This window comes from Odocoileus virginianus, chromosome 30 (genome assembly GCF_023699985.2).
Source record: "Odocoileus virginianus isolate 20LAN1187 ecotype Illinois chromosome 30, Ovbor_1.2, whole genome shotgun sequence".
Classification (NCBI taxonomy): Eukaryota; Metazoa; Chordata; class Mammalia; order Artiodactyla; family Cervidae; genus Odocoileus; species Odocoileus virginianus.
Genome location: NC_069703.1, coordinates 14,421,388 through 14,446,753, shown reverse-complemented (window position 1 = coordinate 14,446,753; position 25,366 = coordinate 14,421,388). Strand labels below are relative to the sequence as shown.

Genomic DNA, 25,366 nt, shown 5'->3' with positions numbered 1-25,366 from the left:
TAATATGAGAGTCTAGTCTTGCAAACGGAGAAAGTCAAGGACAGAAAAGGAAAAACTTAACAAGTTACTCACCAAAATTCCCACTTAATGATAAAGTCCTTTTCTCTCTTTATGTCTCTGGTCATTTAAGTAAATTTAAAATTTCATCTTATCTCCCTAGTAAGGATGAAAATATTAGATGATAAATAATTAGACTTGGTTCTAATTGGTTTAGGAATTCTAAATTCTAAACCAATGCTTCCTTGGTTTAGGAAGTAAAATGGATTAAGCATCTACTGTGATTGAAAGTTACTTTACTCTTACAAAAAGTGGTTGGAAAGAGGGTAAATCTTCCTGTTATTTCCACCCCATTTGATATTTTTCATTATAGAAAAAAGAGGGAGCTCTGAATTATTCTTTTTAGCATACTGTTCACCACAGTTTAAGAGAAAGGGAGTCAGAGTGTGTGCTCCCTAGAAGGGAAGTCACTTTAAGACTTAACGGGCTTTCCTTATACGTCTGCTTTTTATTTTTAAACACCACTACCTCTTTGCTGACAAACACTTTCTTGCAAACTATGGCAAGGGAGGAGGAGCATGATCAAAGAAGCTGGGTGAAAGTTGGTGATACTCTCTGCCAGAATTCCAAGTTGAAACCAAATCCTTCACTAAAGTTTCTTAGGCATAGGGAAAAAAAAATGATTTACAACTTCAGCAGAACTGTAATTCTATGAAGAGAAAGTATCAGTCAATCTACTTATTGTCAGCAAAGGATCTAAAGCTGGCTGGCTTTGTCATACTTCTTTCTCCTTTATATATGGAGGTGGCGGGGGTGGGGTGGAAAGCAAGAGGAGTTAAAAAAAATTGATGAAGCCCTGACCCTTTTGATTCCATTTATAGTCTGAGCCGGAATGCCATCCCCCTGGACTAGGGAACTGTCCAATCCAGCCCCAAGTGTCAAGATTCTGTTAGGCACTAAGTGAAATATATATGCATGCCCTTATACCATTTAACACTGTGGGTCAGCCTTCAAGACACTGGGCTGTGGATCAACCAAACCACCACTCTTCTTCCAAGAATCACTTTGACAGGTTCTTTTGGAGGTGCTCCTTCTCTCTCTTTTTTTTTTAACCCATCCTTTTAAACAAAATGGCACCAAAGAAGGATGTAAAGAAACCTGCTGCTGCTGCTGCCCCCGCCCCGGCCCCGGCCCCTGCCCCAGCACCCGCACCTGCTCCACCCAAAGAAGAAAAGATTGACCTCTCTGCCATCAAGGTAACAAAAAGGGTGAACTGTTCGGTCACTGAAACATCTCTTAAGAGTGGGGAACACTAGGGACTTGAAGAGGGGCATGTTTTTCATTGAGAGGAATGGAATTACTAAGCAAACTGATAGATCTGGATAGAAGAGAATCCTGATTTTAAAAAATTTAAAACAAAACTGTAGCATCTAATTTCAGTAAAATTATCATGAGTATGGCATTATATTTGAAACCTTTATTTGCTGTACTCTTTGTTTTCTGTTTCTTCTTTCCCCTCAATTGTCAAAGTCTATGTTTTACAAACATTTAAACCAATGGTTTCTTTTTTTAAATAAAATCTCTGGAAACCGGAACTCTTCCTTAAAGCTGCATTAAAAAGAAAGTTTTAGTCCCTACTTGTTTCCAAAAGTTTAAAAACAGCTGATGACCCAGTTGTCCTAGCTGCTTGACAGCTGCTTTATTTCATCTGAAAAAGAGATATTTGCAACTCGGGTTAATTCCCCCTTCAGCTTTGCTTAATAAAATTTGATACAACACTAAATGAGATCTCAGTGCAGACAACTATGCACTCAAGTGTTTCAGTGACTATAACTGTCATCTTGCTTATTTATATACAGCATTTAATGCAGAATGTGAGTTGTGGCTAAATGAAACTAACCCCCCTACCACCAATATTGTAAAACTTGTTAGTTATATGGCTTTGAGCTTATGTCTTTGAGCTCTTCCTTGCATACTGATCTTGAACTAAGGAGAATGTGATTGATTTTTGTGTCAAAAGCTTTGCTGTGATCAAAGTTCTCAACTGATGAAAGGTTATCTGCTTTTGGAAAATTGATGCTATGGATGTGCCTGCTACTTCTCAGTGATGTGACCTATCAAATGTGCACTGTCCCTTCATTCACTGGGCTCTGATTGGTCCAAATGACAGTTTGAAAATCTTCATCAAGGGAACCCTGCCTTATATGGAAAACTAGTAGCTGAAAATGCCTAGGAGGTGATCATTTCACTGAAGCCAAAAGCTCTATGCTTAATAAATCTGAATTTTGCTAACTTAATCCTTGTTAGTATTTAATATGTTACTTACCTGCAACAGTCAAGCCAACCTATAAATAAATAATTCATTGACTATTTTAGTATAATTGTAGATATTTAAAATATTGAATTAGATTACCCTTAACTGTATGTGAAAATATTAAGTAAATATATTTAAAATTTTTACAGTAGTCCAATTAAACATGAAATTTTATATTTCATAGTAGAAGTAGTTCATCATAGATATTTTATCTTGAGTTTGTAAGTCACTGAAGTCACATTTGAAAAAAGTTCATCTTAGAATCTAATATTGGTTAGGAACTATTCTTAATGAATATCCACTTAGGAGAAGAAATGAATGTTATGTCTTCCAATAAATGTTCTTCTATCTTGAGGACTGTATGCATACAGTTCATTAGGAGAAAATCAAGTTTTTCATCTCTAGCAATACTAGTTAATGTATCTTATACATGCACACTGACTGCATTATACAATAAGCAAGATTACAGACATTACAAAAATTTCAACTGCCTCTATTCTTTGACTCTCCATTTTATTTTAACACTAAAGATATGAATCACTGTCAAAGCAATTCCTCTTTATATTTATTGTGATTTATAAGACAATATCACCCTTTTGTATCTGGGACCACAAGCATTTGGAAAGGAAAAAATGTGCCTTCTTAAAGAGAAAATGAAGTATCCCAGTAATGAAAACAGGCACTAATTTTCTTCCCCAAGGAACTGTGTAAGAATAAGTAAATAAATAAAATTTTAGTTGGTCAGGTAAAAGTCTCCAAGAAAAGACAAGTAAGGAATCACTTTTTAAATCCAAAAATTAAACTGATTGCTTCTTTGTAGCCAAAAAGTGATGCTTTTCTGTATCTTGAAAACTGGTTTATCTTTTCATTTGTATCTTGAATTAATGCTACCATGAGCTAGTACAAAGAAAAAAAAAAAGAAAAGAAATACTCCTAGAGAGTCTCTGTAAGGATAGGATACAGGATATACTCCATCTTCACTATTTCATTGTAGAATGAGAGAGGTGATGGATTTTAATAAGGGACATAAAGCAAAAAGGGACGTTAAGTGAAAAAACGAAAAAACATTGTCTTTCATTCAGAGAGCTCATTCTTAATAGAAAGAGAAAAAAGAAAAAACAGAATTGAAACATATTTTTGTAAAAGAATTTAAATGGCTTTAATGATATGTATTCAACAATATGAAATCAGTGCATATTTATACATATGATAACATAGCCAAAGAATATGATGCAACTTGAGAAATTTATAAAATATAATTTCATCTCAATAGGTAAAAAGACTAATTAAGATGTGCACTAAAACATTTCATATTATGATGCTTTTAATCATTCAATGATATTTCTAGATATATAACCTCATATAAGTTATAAACTTTTTTCAAGCAGAGAAAATGAACTTTAAAAAAATTAATAGAGCTATTATATGCATTCATTAACTTTCTGAAAATTTGATAAAGGAAAAAAACTTAATTGGATTTTACACTGTCTTTCATAAATCATATAAGATTAGAAATCGAGCTGTTCTTTATAATTTGAGTAGGGCTGAAGTTTAAGTGGAAATATCTTTGTGTAATATAATCATAGCAATCATACTATTTAATCCCTCAATACTATCCCAGTTATGTTACTAGCCATATATTTGACTCTCCATAAACTGTGAACAATATGAATTGGTCTTATCAATTTCTTAAATGTGTTTTCCAACCTGATTTCCTATTTTATTGGTTATTTGTTTAGGACATTTCTTTGGTTGCTCTGACAGTAAACCTTTGATATTTTCTGAGGGATGGCTTGCCTGATATGCCCTTGCCCCATGGATTTTCTATGAGTATCCTTTTCAAACACACAGCTTTGCTGACAACTGAGCATTAAAGCTATTGTCCTGGGTGGTTCTAAGCATTCTTTGCTTTCAGAGAGTGATACTTTAGAACATCGCCTAACAGAATTGTAAGTGTAGGAAGTGAAACCCACCATAAGTTTAATTGCAAATATAAATAAGATTTAACACTTGTTGCCCAAAACTACAACCAAATGAAATAACAGGAGTATATAAGCAATGAGATGATCATTTGCCTAGATTTTAAAAGATCTTCACTTTAAGCAAATATTTTGCATGATGCATGCCTTAGCTGATATGTCGGGATTGCTCTGAGGTGATGAGACTTTGAATATGTGTCATTGTGCTGCTTAAATTTTAATTCTTGTTGTAGTCTTCACTCAGTCAGGTCATCCCTGACAATATACTGCAGGCGACATTAAAAAAAAAGTTGCAGAGGTACAAAATGCATTGACAGAAACTCATCAATAGCAAATCTCACAGCAACAATTGACCATGTGTTTGGGTCAATTGTTTTGGGTCAACTTTCAATTTAACGGACAAGGTGGAAATATAGCATTCCCAATAAATGTATCTATTTATTGATGAGTATTCAGTGGAGGCAAATATTATGTATTCATTGCAACATCTAACTTATTCTGGTCCAGGTATAGGATTGTTGGTGTTAATCTATAAATTATTTTTTCTCATCCCTAACAAACCTAGGACTTCCCTTGTGGCTCAGCTGGTAAAGAATCCACCTGCAATGCGGGAGGCCCAGGTTCAATCCCTGGGTTGGGAAGATCCCCTGGAGAAGGGAAAGGCTACCCACTCCAGTATTCTGGCCTGGAGAATTCCATGGACTATAGTCCAAGGGGTCGCAAAGAGTCGGACACAACTGAGCAACTTTCACTAACAAAGCTAATACAAACCCAGTCCCACTTAGAATTGTTGGAAAAATAAATGAGCTCATAGCTTGTGAAAAGGTTTGAATATTATAAAGCTCTTTTAATAATCAATATTTATTATGAATTTATTCTGTGCCTAATTATAATATTTAATAGTCAAAACATTACACTCAAGTTGATTTTAGCTACATTTTGCAAGAAACGGAGCCTAAATGAGGTTCAGTGTCAAGTCCATGTTCAAATAACAAGTATGTGATAGATCTAGGATATAACCTACCAGGATAAATCCAGAATCAACTGTATTAACCATTTCCTAAACTACCTCCTGTTATAAAGGGTAAGTTGCTGTTTCCAAGAATGTGAAAAGGAGACTTTTTTGCTCTTAAGGATGAGGGTAAGAGTGATCAGTGTTAAGAGTGACTCATGTTGCCCAGCACAGCGCTCCGCAGCCAGGGGAGGGGGTTACAGGCAGTCATCAGAGCTAGTTCATCGAGACCTTTCATCTTGGCAATTCATTACTGTTCTGTTTTCCTCAGCTTTCCCTTACCTTAGCACCTGTTGCTAACAGGTTGGGTGTTCTCATTTACAGATGGAAGGTGAGATATTAGGATCCGAGAAAGGCACCCTAGTCACTTTGGTCCAGCTTCCTGTAAATAGTTGTAAATGGAACATGGGTCCTAAAAATGTTGTTATGAGAGTAGACTGGTAATTGCCAGGGTGGGGTGGGGATGGGAGAAAAGAGTGAATATTATCAGAGGGTACAAACGTGCAGTTAAAAGATTACTGAGTTCCTGAGGATCTAAAATACAATATAATGACTATGGTTAACAGTATCATATTGTATACTTGAAAACTGCTAAGAGAACAAATTTTGTGGCTTTCACCACAAAGATAACTATGTAATATGATGGTTATGTTAACCAACTAAACTTATGTGGTAGTCATCAAAATCATTACGTGGAAATCATCATGTTGTACACTTTAAACTTATGCAATATTATATGTCAATCATATTTCAATAAAGCTGGAAAAAAATATACCAAAGTATATTTAAATGTTAAAAGTAGGGAAACTTATTGAATTTTAAAATAATTTTGCTTTTGTTTAATTAAACATGCACTTACGTCAAACCTGACATGCAAAATTTGCCATCAGACTAATATTCTAAGAATAGTATGGGTTTATGTTTTGTTTACAAATAACTAGAAATCTCAACCAAATATTCTTTGGGGTGATATAAAGAAACATAATGCCACATGTATAATGATTAAATAGTAACTAGTCTGAGGAAAAGAAAGAGGGAAAGAAGACATATAGTCAACTTCTAATTAGAAGGAATATGTGAAATTGTAAGTTATTTAAGTTTTCTTCATATAATTTTAAGAATCTGTCTTATTTTACCCTGGCCTTTTAATACAACTAGAATGTCAACCAGTTGCAATATTCATCCATTTGGGGCATGATTATAACTTCAGAAACAAATCAAACATTATTTGAGACTATCACTAAGTATTGGTATCAACTTTCCACTTTGAAACATCTACCCTGTAAAAGAAGAGGGCAGGTGGAGTGGAGTGAGAAAAGATTAAAGGGCATTCTGTAACTCTGTCTGAAATTATATTTTAAATAATATTTAACTGGATTATGTCTTTGCAAAGTAAAGGTAGTTTTGGAAAAGAACAGGAATGTTCACCAATAATTAGTGAATAGCACTTTTAATTTTAAAGATAATGAAATTTTTGCAAGACAAGAAGGCCACAGAGTGACAGAGCCAAATTTAGCCTCTCGACATTTCAGTGCTGCGAATGAGCCCCCTGGCAAGTTGTCTTTAGAAGCCTTTCCATAATTACCCAGCATTAAGCACCATCTGACTCATGGAAATTGTGGCAAGGATTATATTTAGTCTGCTGATACTACACATTTTTTTCTTCTTCTCTTCATCCTAGAATACTTTTTGTATGAAAAGGAGATCTTCTATAATTTGTTCCTCCATCAAGCTCTACAGTTTGTTTCTCCTCCCAAATCAGAATCTGGAAGGCAAAAGTTGCAGTATACAAGTAGTAATGGCTTCAATGATACTGGTGAAAATGTGAATTATATAGATGATAAACTCTTGTCCTCTTGATCATAAAACAATAACAGTGAATTGAAGCCAGAGCAGAAAATTTTTTCCTTAAGATAAAACTACATCTTATTCAACTTGACCTTCTTCCTTTCACTGTGGCAAGTGAGGTTCTTTGTACCTAGTTAAGTACCCAATGATATACCATCTTCTGATAGAAGTAAGATATAAAACACTCATTAGAACAGTGTTATGAAATTTTGTTTTGCTCAACTCCTCTTTATCTAAACTGGTTCAAAGTAATATATCAAATTTTTAGGCAACTTTTATCCATGTAGTTCTACAGTGACTTGCTGTAGATACTACTGAGAAAAGGATAAAAAACTCAAAACATTATAGAACCACAAGCAATCCTAGAAACCATGCAGAATAAGATTCCTTATTTGAGGAAGGTATAACCCAGAAACATTACTTTACCAACAAAGGTCTGTCTAGTCAAAGCTACGATTTTTCCAGTAGTCATGTATGGATGTGAGAGTTGGACTATAAAGAAAACTGAGCACCGAAGAATTGATGCTTTTGAACTGTGGTGTTGGAGAAGACTCTTGAGAGTCCCTTGGACTGCAAGGAGATCCAACCAGTCCATCCTAAAGGAAATCAGTCCTGAATATTCATTGGAAGGACTGATGCTGAAGCTGAAGCCCCAATACTTTGGCCACCTGATGCGAAGAATTGACTCATTGGAAAAGACCCTGATGCTGGAAAAGATTGAAGGCAGGAGGAGAAGGGGATGGCAGAGGATGAGATGGTTAGATGGCATCACCAGTGCAATGGACATGAGTTTGAGTAGGCTCTGGGAGTTGGCGATGGACAGGGAGGCCTGGCGTGCTGCAGTCCGTGGGGTACCAAAGAGTGGACACGACTGAGTGACTGAACTGAACTGACAACCCAGATAAGAGAAGATAATCAAAAGACATGATTCATTAAATAAGCACAGAACAAAATTTTGAATACCTCAAGCCCCAGCTAGGTCTTTTTCCACCCTATCAAAAGACCTGAAATCTCCAGAATAATAATGTCAATATTCATATATCCCTGTTGTCACAAAAAGAAGTTCTACTCCAGAAAAGTAGGAAAAAGAAGATGCTTATAATTCCTTAAAATACAAGCACAAAGACTTTTATTCTAATGCTCTCATTTTAAAAATAAAAAGAGGAAGGGAAGAACATAAACACAACTTGGATTTTTAATTAAACTAAACACAAATGCACAAAGTAGAACAGAGCAACTTAAGAAATCTTAGATTTTTTATCAAATGTTGACAATGAGAAAGCTGATGAGAAATCCAAAGAAGTACAGGCTTAGGTCACATTTTAAATCTTTTATTAAAATTCACTTAAACTTCTCTGTTAATTCCTGTAGGTCTAAAATGTATTGTTTTAATAATCCAGGCTTTGCTCCAATGTGAGTGAATTCAGGTGACTAGTCTAGGCACCCTAAGCATAGAATTACTCATTTCTTCTTCTATTCGGATCAATTTATCCAATATAGCCATCTCTTCTCTTTTATATTAGACAACTCAGGGTGGTACTGTATTCTCATTGCTCTTAATTTCTCCTTTTTACACCATATTAGAGTCACCAGGCTAAATATATCCTTTGTTGAAATAAAAAGTGCAATAAAATAAATTAAATTAAGTGAACTGTTCTGAAGCACAAAACTCTGAAGAGTTCCAAAATGGTACTTCTGCCTGCCTTTTACAATAATTCCTCATAACTCTGAGGTTGGAGTAAAAATAATTAAGCTTTTGTTAGGTTTTGCTTACATCCAGGTCTTTGTTCTCCCTCCCAGGCATTAAATCAATGAACATGCAATGTTTTCTAGATTGAAAAGTGGTTAGAGTAAAGTCTTTACTTAAGCTCACCAGTCATTCTCCTCTGTATCTAGCAGCGATGATTAAGATCTTTAAAAACTGCAGTCTATGTTCCTTCTTAGGGCATTAGCCCTCAGCAGCTCAACATCTCCCAGATCATCTTTAATTATAGCTCTTTGTATTAAACTAAAGATTAACATGCATCAGTCCGACAGCCTGTTTGAGTAAATGTATGTTAATATTTTTCCTATAAATCAACTCTTTCTATATACCAGCATCTTTGTCTTGTCTTTAATCAGCTAACCAAACCTCATGATTACTATTAGAAAAATATTTCTCAAAGTGAGAAACAATCTGAAAACATTGTAATAAAAATCTTTTTTAGTATTAGTATCTTGTCTACTACATATCTAAATCCAGTACTGTTTACTACATGAATCATAAAAACTTGGAATGTAGTTATCTTACCAACAGTCATTTTAGTATGTAGACTAAAATGAAAAAAAAAAAAAAAAACACTTTAAAAAAATAGGGAATGGTCAATTGAAGTCCTGATCATAACATTTATATAAAATCTAAAGAAATGTTCCAGAAATATAAAGGCATATACATCAATAAGGGCTTCCCTGTGGCTCAGCAGGAAAGAATCTGCTTGTAGTGCAGGATAGGCAGGAGATGCAGGTTCATTCCCTGGGTCAGGAAGATCCCCTGGAGAAGGGCATAGCAACCCACTCCAGTGTTCTTGTCTGGACAATCTATGGACAGAGGAGCCTGGCCGGCTTACAGTCCGTAGAGTTGCAAAGAGTCAAACACGATCGATTGAAGTGATTTAGCGTGCACACATGCGTATAACATCAATAATTTTAAATAAGCATGCCTACTAGCTATGTGCCTGGCAGTTCAGGTGCTGGAGATGCAGTACCAAAGGAGAATGAGTCCATGAGTGCCCCCCCCCCCCAGAATGTAAGCTCTTTAAAGGAACTGACAAGGTCTCTCCCCTCCAGGAAGATAATATTTTAGAGGAGGAAACATGTTTGAAGGAGGAACTTACTGTACACCTGTTTTGTGCTGTGTTATGTGCTAAGTCTCTTCAGTCCTGTCTGACTCTTTGCAACCCCATGGACTGCAGCCTGCCAGGCTTCTCCATCCATGGGATTCTCCAGGCAAGAATACTGGAGAGGGTTGCTGTTTCCGTCTCCAGGGGATCTTCCTGACCCAGGGATCAAACCCAGGCCTCTTGCATTGGCAGGCAGATTCTTTACCACTAACCCCATCTGGAAAGTCCCTGTTCTAAAGATTTTAATTTAATGAAAATTCTGTTAAGTATCTAATGTAGACAAGGTATTGTATAGGATTATGGGGGACACAATCTAAGAATAAGGCAGGGGCAGCACTCCAGGAGGGAGAGGTTGGCTCACACTCAGGTTCACAACATGGACCAAGGGAACTGGTCTCCAGTAGCAGCCTGTGCTTCTCAGAAGTTTACAATCAGGAAGGTTAAACACACTGAAGTGGGAGAAAGGAGCTAGACAAACAGAAAAGGTTCTTTCAAGGGTTTTGAAGGATAATTAATTTCCAAGAAGCAGAGATGACAGGAGAACATTCCAAATAGAAAAGACTTAAATCTAACTTTCATAATAAAATGATGCCGTAGCAAACTGAGTCCAAAATCAGCTGACATTTTGTATTCATATCATGCCTTTGTGCAAAGGATTGATTACTTCACCATTATAACACCCAAGGGGAGATATAAGTGAAAGTTTTTACCATTTGTCAAAGTGTAAAAGTGTACCAGAGAATAAATATCATCTTCCATTTATTCTACGATGCCAGTATCTAGGTCTTTTGACTTTTAAACTAAAGTTTATTCTCTAGACTAGACTGTAGCCTTCTCTACCATTGTCAATAGCTTTTCTAAATGTTTACCTTCCTCAATAAGCATTAAAAAAATCAAACTCTCATTCTCTATGTGATAAATATATGGATTAAAAACTAGTGAAGTAGTGTGATAACTGCCTCCATTGTATTTTAATAAATAATACACTTTACATAGTATGCAAGTGGCTATGAATAACTTGTTTATAACATAAATACAGCTATTATACAGCAAAATGACTTTGCAGTTTATATGACAGATTTTACATACATTGTATTTTATATGTATTCAAGGACTCATTTTTCTACCTGAAAAAAAGGAAATGAGCATTATGTAGGGTATATAATGGGCATTATATAGGGTACTTTTGATGATTTACCAAAGAATATGATAGTTCTCAATATTGATCATAGGGCAATTCAGATTTGAAGACACAGTGCCTAAATCTAAAGCAAAGAAAGATGGTCTGTTGTAATGACTTTAATTGTGCATCAAAAGTCATGAGACTCCAAATTAGTTATCGAAGGTGACAAATTTCCACCTTGGTCCCTTTCTTTCTTTTCCCCTAATGATTCAAAGGATTTAAATGTTTCTATTAACTTCTATTTCCCAACAACCTTTCAAAATGTCAATCTATTCATGAAAATATGTTTATATGGCTTCTAATACTGTTTAAGTTATACTTTCAATCTCATTTTGGGACTCAGATTCTGAGATTTTCTTCACTACTTGCAGACTTTGGACCAAAAAAAAAAAAGACATACACTTAAATGTTGATTTCTTTCCAAATGGCTTGGGGGAAAGTTGCAAAGTATACATCTGTCTAGCAGAGGGAGACTATGCTTTTCATGATCATTTTCTTAAAAATAGTTGCTAAAACAGTGCTTAAACTGGAATTTATCTCTAACATTTGTTATGCCTTTGAGCTGTTTTAAGTATATAGAAAACTGACAAACATGTCTGAGTTTTAGTGGACATCTAGACTGATCTTTTTCTAATATCATTCTAGGAAGCGTAGGAAATAGAAAATTACCTATTTTCTCGTAAGCTGCCATGAAAACTTAATACCAATCCCATGGACACCTTTAAAATTCTAAATGAAAACTTTGCATTTCACAGTCTTTACTTTGGCTTCTTTTGGTTCTCAGTCTGATGACTGAGTCACAAAATGTTTGACATGACAGAAAGGGAAACAGCAAGTTCTAGTAAGAAAGTAAGCAACATTTATAAATTTTAAAAGAATATGTATAGAATGAGAGGGGAAAAGAACACAAAATGGCCCATCAGCTTTGCCTCCTAGAAGAATTTCATAAATTCAAAAAATATGACTCGTCAGCCACCATAAAGAGAAGAGTGAATGCTCAGTCACTCAGTTGTGTCCGACTCTTTGTGACCCCATGGACTGTGGCCTGCTAGGCTCCTCTGTCCATGGAATTTTCCAGGCAAGAATACTGAAGTGGGTTGCCATTTCTGTCTCCTAAAGAGAAACAAGGAAGGAATCTACTACCTACCCCTAAAGTAAGAATACTAAGGAAGAATACTAAAAATGGAGATTAAAACCATCTCTGGCTTAAAATGAATTCTATACTTCTGAGAGTACAGTGTGCAAAAGAATGGTCTTTAGTTGGAGATTTCACAAAAAAACTGACCAGATTTTCACTTGGTAGGACCTTAAGAAGCACATGGCATGTGTGTGTCCCTTTCAAGTCCTCTGAACTTTACCAAAGGGGACGGAGCTCCACAGGCTCTTCCTTCTATAGCAGTTGCCATTTGAAACCCCAAACCAGTCCCATCCAGTAAGTTCCATTTATACCCAACTGCTGACTTAAAGCTTGCAAAGTCCATAATTCACTAAGAGAAGAGGTCAGCCGGAGTCTTTGAAGAAATTCTGAGCCCCTCTGCCTCTGAACAAGTAAGAATCTTCTTCAAGGAAGACACTCCAAGAGACTATCTCAGGGTTAAAGACCATAAAAGTACTGATAGGCATTGGTCTCATCATGGCCATCCACTTTTAGGTTCTGATTTCCTAAAAATAGACCTCAGGGTACAGATCTCTCCTTCCCTTTGCCCTAAGAAAGTTAAAAAACCCTCCAAGAGGAGTGGCTACTTCTTGTTGGGAACCTGATGCTAGTTGTGAGGTCACGGCTTCTCCAGAAATAAAAGGCAGCCTCAGCAAGGGAAGACCCACTCAGGGACTGGAGCAGCCCTCAACTCAGTCTTCAGCTTCGCCACTGTCTGCAGCCCAGCAGCTCCATCATGGTGGGTCCTACAAGAAAACTGTTTGTAATTTATAGGCAGATATGATAGGAGATAGGAATGAAATTGAAGAGAGAACATACTCAGTGTGAGCCTGTAGAATCTACTTTTGGTTTTTATCGAGGTGTGTTGAGGATAGACGAGATTAATTCAAGCTATTATGCCAACTAGAGAAATACATCTTACTTGCAAAAGAAGTATGTTATGCTTCACCAACTTTCTATATCTCATAAGGTTTATTATATCTAAATTTGGGGGGGACCTGCAATTATAGCAAAATATTGCACCTTAAAAAAATAGTCCAATGATGCTGATAACTAAAATTAAATAAACTACTTTTGATGCATTGGGTAAAACATACTGGTTAAATAGAAGAAAGACTTAAAGTGATCTTTTTAATGCAGTGTGTCTGTAGTTCTTCATACAGTGTATCTATACTAGACATATCTTAAATGCACCATAGATTATGATATTGTTCCAGGAAGAATTTGATTTAACATTTGTTAAATTATTGACTCATGGGTTAAGATACAGAGAGATATTCCCTAACTATGTTTTGCAATAGCTTTTTATTTTTCCTAGATTCAAAAGTATCCTAAGGCAAACTTCTTATTCTCTGACACCTACATGGCTTCCTAAAATCCTCAGAGCAGAGAGCGCGCCCTTCTGTCAATGCATTTGAAAGAGTACTAGTTGTTTCTTTCTTTCTTCCTCTCTCTCGCCATTGCAGTCCTTCAGTGCTGAGCAGATTGCTGGTAAGTGAAATGAGCTTCTCTACTTCACAGGTAGGCAGAGCACTGCTCAGTTTCTGAAATAATACGCACCTCCAAGGCATGTTACTGTGTGGCTCGAACTGTGAGTGTCCAAGCTATGCCTGAACTCTGAAAAGTAGGCCTAATTTTTGAGCTTACTTTGAAGATCACTCAGGGAATGAGCTTGGATACAGTTAAAAAATCAGGACATTTTTGTTTGGTTAAAATAGTCTTTGTGGTTACTTTCTTTCTAACAGATCGAGTTCTCTAAGCAACAGCAGGATGGTAAGTTTAAATGATATAGTTGTTAATATGTGCACACTCATAAAGATGGCATGTGAGAAAACCAACTCACTTGAGATGAGATTAGTTCTTTCTAATTATCCCCACTGGTGCTGTCAGTCTAAATATAAATGCTCTCAATCCCTCTAAACATAAATTCTCTCAACATGAACCCTTTGTCTATAATCAGTAATCAAAGGTTTAAGCAAACAAAAGCTAAACACCACGAAATAATTCCTTGTATTCACTGATTTCTAAATAGAAATAATTTGATACAGTAGGTAATATCATACATATACCCCCAAAAAGGATATGGATTTTGGATGGCTGATTTGTTAATCAAATGCCTACATAGAAATTTGGCAGGTCTAAATTGTTCACTTTAGAAAATAAAATTGATTATAAAACTGCCCAGTTACCAAATACACACGATTTCAATGGGCATCACAGTGAGCTGAGAGAAATAAAGGTGAAGTGGATTTAGGGGGAGAGTACATTCAGAGAGGGAGGTGATTTATAAAAAAAAAAAAAAACAAAAACGTGGAAGGAACCTTAGACATTTCCTAGTCCATCTTTAGAGATGCAGGACAGGCTCCCAGAGAGATGTTGAGACTGACTCAAAGATCCAAAGAATTAGTGATGGTATCAAAATCATAACTAGCTGAATTAATTAGGAGTTTATTTCATAGAAACAGTTTCTAATTACAATACTTTAAGCTCTGGAGATTCAAAAGAATCTGAATAGTTTCACTAACACTTTCATTGTTTCTTATTCAGGTCTTTAGATCGAAGCCATCCCATGGCCTATGAATCTTTTTTTTACTGGAAAGTGTAGGACAGAATGTTTTATGGAAAAGAGTCACATACTTAAATAAACTGAGACAAAAATACGTCTATAGAAAGAATGGAATAAAATAATAAAATTTTAATTATATAATATCATAGAAATATTGGTCATAAAAATAAGTATGTGTATATTATGTATTTTATAATATATAATATTAAAAATTGTGAAAATACTCATAAGTATAAAATTATAATTATACTCTGTTCTATACCTAAAGGAGTCAACATTTTTCAGCTTTTTCTTGAGTGTCAAGAATATCTCACATTTGGACATCAGTTAAAATATTTCATAAAAGGAAAGAAAATAAAAGGATATTTGCTATAATACAGACTTATATATATATATATATATTTCATGGTCAATGCCTTCATGTAGACAAATTAGATGATTTGATGACTCAGCTCAAGATCCTTTGACATTGTACTAAAAGGACTAGCTTTTCTTTGAAAACAGTTGGTAATTCTGCTATGGTTTACTTGATTTTTAACCTATTTTAACTAATGATGCTGCTACAATATCTGCTCCTATATCCCAGTCCTCTCAAATATCTAACTTACAGTGTCATGATGACTGCCAAACTATGGTAGAACCAAGCAACAGAAGACTTAAAAACCCTTTGAGAGACTTTTAAATTAAAAGGAAATCTTATATTTTAAGAAATAAATAAAGGCATACTTTGTTTGTTTCCTCCTTCAATGATTAGCTTTTCTCACAGCTGCTCTATTTGAATGTATCACAAGTTCAGAATAAAGACAAGAACACCAGAAAATTATAGCATTCTAAAGGTGTAAGTCCTGTGCCATCCAGAAAAGTTGCCGCTATCCGCGTGTGGCTTTTTAAATTTAACCTGTAATTAAGTAAAAATAAACGCATTTAAAAGTCTACTTTCTGCTTTGCACTAGTCATATTTTAATGCTCAAGAGCCATGGGCAGCTGGTAGCTACTACCCTTTTGGGAAGCCTGGATACAGAACAGTTTCAATCATCACAAAAATCCTAGAACAGTGTTGTTCTAGACTAAGGGCTGGCAAATTTTTTCCTAGAAGGCTAAATAGTAAATATCTAAGCCTTTGTTGGCACTGCAGTCTCTGTGGAAACAACTCAATTCTGTCCCTGAGGTATGAAAACAGCCATGGACAATACATAAATGAATGGGCATGGCTATATTACGGTCAAACTTTATTTACAAAAAGAGGTGGCCAGCCTGTAGACAGTCATTGGCTAACCCATGTTTTAGATTCTTCAAGGGAATAACTAAGCTTTAAAAATCTGAAGTAAGAAGAGCAATATATCTTTCTGTTCTTGGCCTTTAAATCAACAAAAGAGTTAATGTCAAAGAGATTCCATTACAGCCCATAAAACCCTATTTCTATATCAGCATCTGACCAGGATAATAGGGAGCCCTCTGAGCAATCTGCTTGAAAGGGTGGAGCCAGTAATAAGAGCAGTTCAGTTTCACAATTCCCTTAGAAAGATGAAAAATTATATTTGACTAATAATGACCCCACAGGACCCACAGCATGTTTTTTAGGTAAGGGAAATGATCTGTGAGGTCAATTTGCATAAGATCTGAGGGGGACATTTCAGCAAAGAGTGGTAACATGATCTATAGTTGATTGTGAATTTAATGTCTGGTAGTCTTGGATTAGAGGACGAAGGGATAGTTAAGATATTTTTCTGAGTCATTTACCTAGATAGTATTTCTTGATCTGAGGCCACTAATGGCCTAAAAAGAATGCTTTCACCTCTACCAGTTCATTCACAAATGAGTTTTTGATTGTTGGTATTAAACTCCAACAGATCACCATCAGTACTTTTAGGTTCGGCAGAAAAAAATTGATTTAATTTAGCTTTGTTGTTTCAATTAAAATGTCTTTATTTGCTCCTAAATCCATAGTAGCACCTCTTTCTGTCTTTTTGGTGTGCACTTCTTAATTTTGGGTTAATGTAATCCTGAAAGGCAAAACCAATTATATCAAAGGAAAGTGACCAAATTTAGGGCAAGTAAGTCATAGAGTGGGGCTTCCCAGGTGGCACTAGTGGTAAAAGAAAAAAAAAACTCGCCTGCTAGTGCAGGAGACATAACGGATGTGGGTTCAGTCCCTGTGTGGGGAAGATCTCCTGGAGGAGGGCAAGGCAACCCACTCCTGTATTCTCGCTTAGAGAATCCCACGGACAGAGGAGCCTGATGGGTTACAGTCCATAGGGTCACAAAGAGTTGGACAAGACTGAAGTGACTTAGCACACAACCAACAGAGTGACTGTTATAAAAACAGACAGCACTTTTAAAATGGGTACTTACATACACACATGAATACAAGTAAACTAGGGAAATCTGAGTAAAATAGGTGGACTCTATCAATGTGAATATTCTGGTTATGATCATATACACATACATATATAGTGTATATATATCATATACTATAATCTTGAAAAATGCTACCATTGGGGAAATAGTATTTTCCCCCAGACAGAGTATTTAAGAGATCTCCTTATATTTCATAAAATGACATATGCATCTACAATTATCTCCATAAAATTTTAAATTAAAATATGTATCTGCATAACAAAACTAATATAGCAACATGCTATCATATGTAGTACCTGAAAAAAATAAAGTTTAAAGCAATCACTATAGCAATAGACTCAAATAAATATGCTTCCTTCTGACTCTGTTACACTAGGAGCCTATTAAAGTCATGCATTGGTGGTTAAAGGACACCAGAGAACTTAGAGATTTGTGTCATCTTTCTAAAATTTCCCTGAAAAATGAAGTTACTCCTGAAGAAAATTAGTTAAGAAAAATGTCTAGGGAGTTTGTACCTCAAGAGAAGTTTTTCTATATAACTTGAGAAATTTGGGTTAACCTCACATGACACAACCCCAGTTAAATGTTTGTTTTCTTGAAATTTTATTAACTTTGTTAATTATATGAGGGATTTTATGAGGAATTCTTAAGATTTTGCCAGGCATCAGAATTTCTTAACCCAGTCCTGTTTCCAAGGCAGATGAAGGAGATATGAACAAATATGATGAGGATCCTCAATTTCCATATCTAATAAATAATAACATATGACTTAAAATTTGAAATGCTGCTTTAAAACAGTCCCAAAAAGAACTGTCAAAAGAGTGTTGACACTGAGCTCAGAAAAGGGAAATTCCAAAGATAGCAACTGAAGAGACTGGCAAAAGTTATAAAATAGAGGAGAGTTTGAACTGGATCCTTGATGAAGTTTCGGTTCCTTTATAAGTTTGAGGCAGAAAAAAACCAACCAAATGTTTCTTGCTTCTTGCAGAATTCAAGGAGGCATTTCTCCTGTTTGACAGAACAGGTGAATGCAAGATCACCTTAAGCCAGGTTGGTGATGTCCTTCGGGCTCTGGGCACAAATCCCACCAATGCAGAGGTCAAGAAGGTGATGGGAAACCCCAGCAATGAAGGTAACCACATGTTTTTCCAAGAAGCTGGGAGTGTGTGTGCATATAATAGAGAGAGAGTTATTGAGAAACAAGTTCCATAGAATAGGATTTAATTTATTTCTGATGGTAACTGTGCTTCTTGGCTTTTTAGTCTCAGTTTTTTCCTCCATAAGATAAATTAACCTTCCTTTGAGAATTCATAAGCATAATTTCATATTAATGAAAGGAAATAATACCTAGTGCTAATATCATCATCATCATGCTATCTAAATATAACCCTACTTCTGTAACCATCTTAAAGGAAACTTGGCTATCTTAATTTAGAATAGATAAATGATACCTTAATAAGAAATTCTAAAAAGAATTAAAAATCTTAAGCCAAAACCTGCATTCAGTTGCCCAAGGAAAATCCTAAGGCAAAAGCTAGTGAAATATATAAGTGGCAAAACTGCAGAGATCATTGATGGGTAGAGTAATCTAGTCAGTCCTTAGTCAAGAACAAGGAAATTTTTTCTAATCCCATGGTTCATGGCAAAGTATAATAGTCTGTTGGAAAATTCCACTCTGAACAAAACAGAAGATACTAAACTGAAGTTTTTTTCAAGTAGATATCTCGGTTTATCTTTACCATATGGAAAATAAGGCTGGGAAGGCAATCTCTTTTTTTCTAGAAAAGACTATGTTCCTTTGTTACAAAACAAAAAATATTTGATTAAGAAAAAAAGAAAAAACTACCTCTAAATCAGCCTACCGGAATTTCCCTCAAATTATATTTCCTTTGGACAAAAATGTCCGCGTAATACATTCAAAAAGTACCTGAGAGCATCAGGTAAAGTAAGAGCTCAGTTAGCCAAATTCATTCTTAAATGTCATTTTCTAACTTATAAAACTTCTGTATTTAATAGACTTACCAGATAAATGTTCATTTATTCAGCATTCAAATTTAATTTTCTCTATATTACTCAATATACTAGATTTCTACACTATGAGGAAAGACTGGTAAATGGAATTTTGATTTATGGGTACATAACTTTATCCATTTGTGTACATCTGATTAGTCTGTTTTGTACTTTTGCTATAAATACCATTTACCTTGTCAGAAGGTTACTAAAGAAATTCTTATCATCTCCAGACTTCTAAAACCACAAAGTTAGGAGATCACAAAATATTTAACACACACACATTCTTCTCATAAGCTTCTTATTTTTAAATTAAAATTTAAAGAAATTGAAAGCTCTGCAAAAGCTCAAACAATGGTGGAATACATATTAAAGTTCAGCTAGGTTTTGCTATATTTCTATGCCAATAGATTTGTTATCAGTATATTTCTATATTGCTCCCCTAGTATTTATCAGTATTTATTAATTAACAATACTAATAAAATAGTAGCTAACACTGATCAAGCACTCAGTTTGTCCCAGGTACTGTAATAGACTGTGCATTATTACCTCATTTAATGTTCACAAAGCACTACAAAGTGTCTCTTTTGAAAGATTAAGAAGTTGAGGCACAAAGAGGTTAAGAAACTTGCCCATGATCACATATTTGTAAATGGTGAATTAAGGATGAAAGCTCAAGCACCAGGACTCCAGAGGTCATGCTATTCTCTATTACAAAATTTCTGTCAGCAGCCATTTACCAACTGAAATTTAAGCTGTATGAATATCTTTCTGATGATCCAGAGTGAACATTCAAGCTTAATTTGTAACTCAGTGGTGGCATTTTATGATAGCTGATAACTCTCCAAATGGCAATTCCTTTCAGAGATGAATGCCAAGAAAATTGAGTTTGAACAATTTCTGCCCATGTTGCAAGCTATTTCCAACAACAAGGACCAGGGCACTTATGAAGACTTTGTTGAGGGTCTGCGTGTCTTCGACAAGGAAGGCAATGGCACTGTCATGGGTGCTGAACTTCGTCATGTTCTAGCCACACTAGGTAAGAAAAATTCATTTCGGTGGACTTAATAGGACAGAGTATGTAGGAAGAAGCATGATTTAGGGGAATCATGTTATAACCAAAAAAAGTAGAGGGAAAGACTACAAAGGGAAAATGAAAAGGAATAGTCAAAAGTTAATGACCATTTCAATTAGCCTCAATGTCAGTGAGTTTATTTGGGGGAAATGGTCTTAATAACTTGAATTATTGGTTATGAATAAGTAACATATGGCATTGTAGTTCTTACAGGATAGAGTGTGGATGATCAGGTATAATGTGAATTTAATTCATTCATTCAAAAACAATTTATAGGCAAACTTCCTGCCAAAGCAACAGGAAAGTCTTGGTGTCTATCCTACAAGAGGTCTCCAGGAGTCCAAATCTTATCACTTAGGGTGGAATTTTGAGAATATTCTCTGGCTTTCTTCTTGAACAAAGAGTTTTGTTTCATCAGGTGAAAAGATGAAGGAAGAAGAAGTGGAAGCCCTGATGGCAGGTCAAGAAGACTCCAATGGCTGCATCAACTACGAAGGTATCATTTCATGTGATCTGGTGGTTACAGAAACTCTGAACTGATTGGGCTGATGGCGGATGCCTTTTGAGTTTAACACAACTTATTTTTCTCTACTTTTTTATTGAATATACACACATTATTTATTATCAACCAATTACACAATAACCCTAAAAAAGATATCTTGTAAGGATCTGACTATATACATTGATATCAGTGGGTTTTAACATTTTCGTGCATTGTTATACAGATTAAAATGTGTTTTTACTTTTTTATTAGATCTTTAAAAAATTTTTAATTGGAGGAAAATTGCTTTACAAGATTGTATTGGTTTCTGCCATATATCAACATGAATCAGCCATCTTATTAGAGCTTCACAACACCTCTGTAAGACAGCGTTTGTGTCAGAATACATTTTAATATTAAATTTAATATTAATTATTGAATATTACAGTTGGAGATATCACAAAATCCTTTACAGCAATCAGTGATAAAAATGAGGAATCTGAGTGCTGAAGAAGTGAAGGTCACATCATTATTAGCAAAGCTGGTGCTAAAATTTAGTTCTCCTTATCTAGTGTTCTTGCTTAAATGAAATTGATCTCATAGTATCCAATTTTCTATTTCCTGCCACCAGTTTACGGCAGCTTCACCCAGAGGGTCTGAAAAGCAATGCATCACCCAAAATAAAGATACAAGATAAAACTGCATGATATAACTTGTAAATTTGAAATGTTGCAATATAACTGAGAAACTTATCCACCCTCCCAAAAAGACTAATCTCACCACATCTCAATAAACTATGTTGATAGCTTTGATGGCAATATGGACTTATAGAGTCTGATAACTTGGATAAAGAAAAGAAACACAGAGGGGAGAAGAAGGGAGGGAAAAGAAATGGAAAGGAGAGAAGAGGACAGGAAAGGATAGGAGAAAAAGAAAATACTCAGCCGCCAAGCATATCTGCACTGACAATCTTCGTTAAACTTTACTTTTTCCTATAAACAACATTTTACATTCAGTTACTGCCATAAGCGGGAAGGTCACCTGGAGAAGGAAATAGCAACCCACTCCAGTTTTCTTGCCTGGAGCATTCCATGGACAGAGGAGCCTGGCAGGCAACTGTCCATAGGGTCACAAAGAATCAGACACAATTAGCAATTAAACAACGACAACAAAGAACAATGTCCAGCAATATAGAATGCATCAGATAGATTTTGGTACATCTACACAGTGAAATTCCCCACAGCTCTAAAAAGAACAGAACACCCTTACTTATGGTTATGGTAGTATTTCTAAGACAGTATGTTATGCAGTGAGAAAAATAAGAGCAAAAGGGTTTGTAGAACTGCCACCATTTGTGTAAAAAAAAGTATACAATGTATATTTGTATTGGGAGGGGTCTTCCCTTATGGTTTAGATGGTAAAGAATCTGCCTGCAATGTGGGAGACCCGGGTTCGATCCCTGGGTTGTGAAGACCCCCTGAAGAGAGGAAAGGCTACCCACTCCTGTATGCTTGCTAAGCAAGCATAATAACTCCACCCACTTAGCTATAAAGAGGAACTAGGAGACAGTAGTGAGGAAAACTTTTTGTTATAAACTCTTTCATACTTTCAAGAAAAACATTTAACCATATGAATGTAACACTTAAAAAACTAAACTTACAAAATCAGGGGGAAAGCCCTAAATCTAGTATTAAGAATAGTGGGATATATGGAGTTTAAATAAATAAACTCTAGAGTTACAGCTTAGAATAATTAGAATTAAGTTAACTTACCATACTGGTCTTTTATTAAATTTGACTCTTTTCTAACTCTAATCTGTATTATCCCTACAGCTTTTGTCAAGCACATCATGTCTAACTAAATGGAGCTCTCAAGGTATCTATCTGTTCCCTGTTTAATATATAAGGCTTTCTCAATATTGTATTTAATGTAAAGAGTTATTCATATTAGTTATTAATAGATAGAATAAAGAATTATTCATATTAACCAGAACACTTTAATATAATTGATATTATATTAATATTAATGCATTATATTATTATAACTCCTTGAGATGGGTTATTTAGAAATAGATTATTTTTGTATAAGTGTACAAGCAAAAACTTTTGAGTTTTTGCTTCCATTTATAGACCATATCAAGGCTTCCCTGGTGGCTCAGTGGTAAATACCCCATCTGCCAATGCAGGAGATATGGGTTCAATCCCTGAGTCAGGAAGATCCTGTAGAAAATGAAATGGCAACATGCTCCAGAATTCTTACCTGGAAAATCCCATGGACACAGGAGCCAGGCAGGTTATCATCCATGGAGTCACAAAGGAGTCAGAAACGACCTAGAAACTAAACAACAACAAATAGACCATACCTTCATCTTTACTATAATTATGCAGTGGAGAGTCAAGAAACCAGAGAGTAGCTAATTGATTTAATCGTAACATAATAATAAAAGCATTATCCTAGGTTCTTTGAATAACTCTAAACTGTATTAAAGTCATTTTTAATAATTACTGCTCTAGAAAAGCATATCACAGTCCAAAGTACAGCACTTGAAACCAGGTTTGTGCAGCAAGGAAATGCCATCCCTTGGAATTGATGGTTCATTTTGTGCTTTTTTCTTCTTTTTCACTTTACAGTATTTCCTTCCCATTATTTCCCATTTTCTTTCTGAAAAGATGCAATCAACATCTAACTCTTTTTCCCTTTTCCTTTATAGATCAAGCATTGTTTATGAAGACTGGCTGAACCTTATTTTAAGAACACCCATGACTAACTGTCCAAATCTGTTTGCCATCATTTGGAAAAACAAAACAATTTGTACTATTATGAACTGAAGGACTCCCTGAATTTTTATACATTTTATGTTTCTCTCTGGATTATATTCATACCACACAAACCAAGTGTCTGCTGATCTAGACAAGAATGGTGAAATACTGACAATCTCAGATCCAAGCCTTACTCTTTATTTTCTACCATGGGTCAAAGAACATCCTTAAAATAACAAATCAATAAATAATTTTGGTCAGTCTGGAATGTTCAAGTTGCATTGTATTTTTATCTTCCTGCTTAGAGAAACTAATTTTTCAAAATCCCAGTTCTTTTCTTAATGTTGATGAATTACAAAATTTTAAGAGAATAATCACAGTCTATAGAGAAATGACAAACTAAATAATAATGATAATCATATATTATTGAAAAAGCAAAATAGAAAACTGAGGAAATTCAGATAAAGATAGTTTACTATAAATTATACAGGCAATTTGGCCTTCCCAGGTGGCTCAGTGGTAAAGAATCCATGTGGCAAGCAGTAGATGTGGATTAAATCCCTGGGTTAGGAAGGTACCCTGGAGAAGGAAATGGGAACACACTCCAGTATTCTTGCCTAGCAAATCCCACGGACAGAGGAGCCTGGTGGGCTACAATCTGTGAGGTCTCAAAAGAGTCAGACACGACTCAGCAACTAAACAATAACATCCAGGCAATTTTAGTGAAAGCACGTTTCTTCAGCTTTGTGTAAATCATTGTATACATAGCTTGAACTATTTCACTTCTAGTGACAATCTGGCCTATTGGAAAATTCTAATAAGCTCTTGATCTATCTCACTGAATGTCTTCAAGGATAAATTTTAAAGTGACCTTTCAGCTGTTACTTAAAAAAACCTCTCTGAGAACGACACTCTTACTCAAGACTCTATCTATTAATATCCTCTCTCCTACTTTGTATGTCCGTGTCCCAAAATCTTGGTTCCATCTTTTAACACATGCTCTGAATAATAAGATCAATTGATAGATAAGTTCACAGTGTAAACTTATTCATCCTATCACATCCTATCACTTTATTTATTTTAAAAATAGAAGCAGAATTTGCAAGTTAGTAGTTGGATATTTAGAAAAGATGAAATGATAAATACTTTTCCCACTCTTTAAAGAGATATCTCTAAAATATATGGGATTATAAAATGTCTGAAAAGTACCTGCCTGCCTATACATTTTTGGAAGCTGGAACAGCTTTGTCCTGATGTCGGGCACTTCAGGTCATCATGCTCCTTTATTTAGCAAATGTCACTCAGATTTCAGTAGCCCTCAGCATTAAACTTGACCTACGTTTCTGTAGCCAAGATAAGGTTGGGACATTGCAATCATTTTTCTAAGGAGAATTTACTATGGCCTCAAGATCTCTAAGGTCAATTTAGCCTCAGACCAGGAATTGGAAATTTAACACAGCACTATCCCATAGACACTTCAGTAAAAATGGAAATCTGTATCTATATTGTCTTGTATGGTAACCGCTAGCCGCATCTGGTGACTGAGACCTTGAAATGTGGCAAGTGTGACTGCAGAACTGAATGTTTAATTGTATCTCATTTTAATTAATTAAAATAGCCCTATGTGACTCATGAATACATACTGAACGGATAAGCTCTCAGTACACACTCATATTTGGTTGTTATATCAGGAAGTAAAATGTGTTTTTAAAAATTACAGAAGTCAGCATGTAGAGAAGTCAATTGGTA

General features: G+C 35.2%; 1 protein-coding gene and 1 long non-coding RNA gene across 4 annotated transcripts in view; one reads left to right on the top strand and one right to left on the bottom strand.

The window, feature by feature from the left end:
- LOC139032175 (uncharacterized) overlaps positions 1-25,366 on the bottom strand; it is a 159,819-nt gene that overhangs the window by 72,274 nt on the left and 62,179 nt on the right. For both annotated transcript variants that reach the window (XR_011484690.1, XR_011484689.1), the window contains exon 2: positions 23,118-23,195. This is a non-coding gene — a long non-coding RNA (uncharacterized lncRNA). The remainder of the gene's footprint in view (positions 1-23,117; positions 23,196-25,366) is intronic.
- On the top strand, positions 908-23,885 carry MYL1 (myosin light chain 1). 2 transcript variants are annotated; one of them, XM_020891140.2, is made up of 7 exons: positions 908-1,253; positions 14,114-14,141; positions 18,281-18,424; positions 20,168-20,341; positions 20,796-20,873; positions 22,691-22,733; positions 23,569-23,885. In XM_020891140.2, exons 1-6 carry the CDS (start codon positions 1,128-1,130, stop codon positions 22,717-22,719), a joined length of 579 nt encoding a protein of 192 aa, XP_020746799.1. In that variant the 5' UTR covers positions 908-1,127; the 3' UTR covers positions 22,720-22,733; positions 23,569-23,885. The 2 variants fall into 2 exon arrangements, with proteins under 2 accessions (XP_020746799.1, XP_020746807.1); XM_020891148.2 differs by lacking the exons at positions 908-1,253; positions 14,114-14,141 and adding exons at positions 13,013-13,107; positions 13,835-13,859.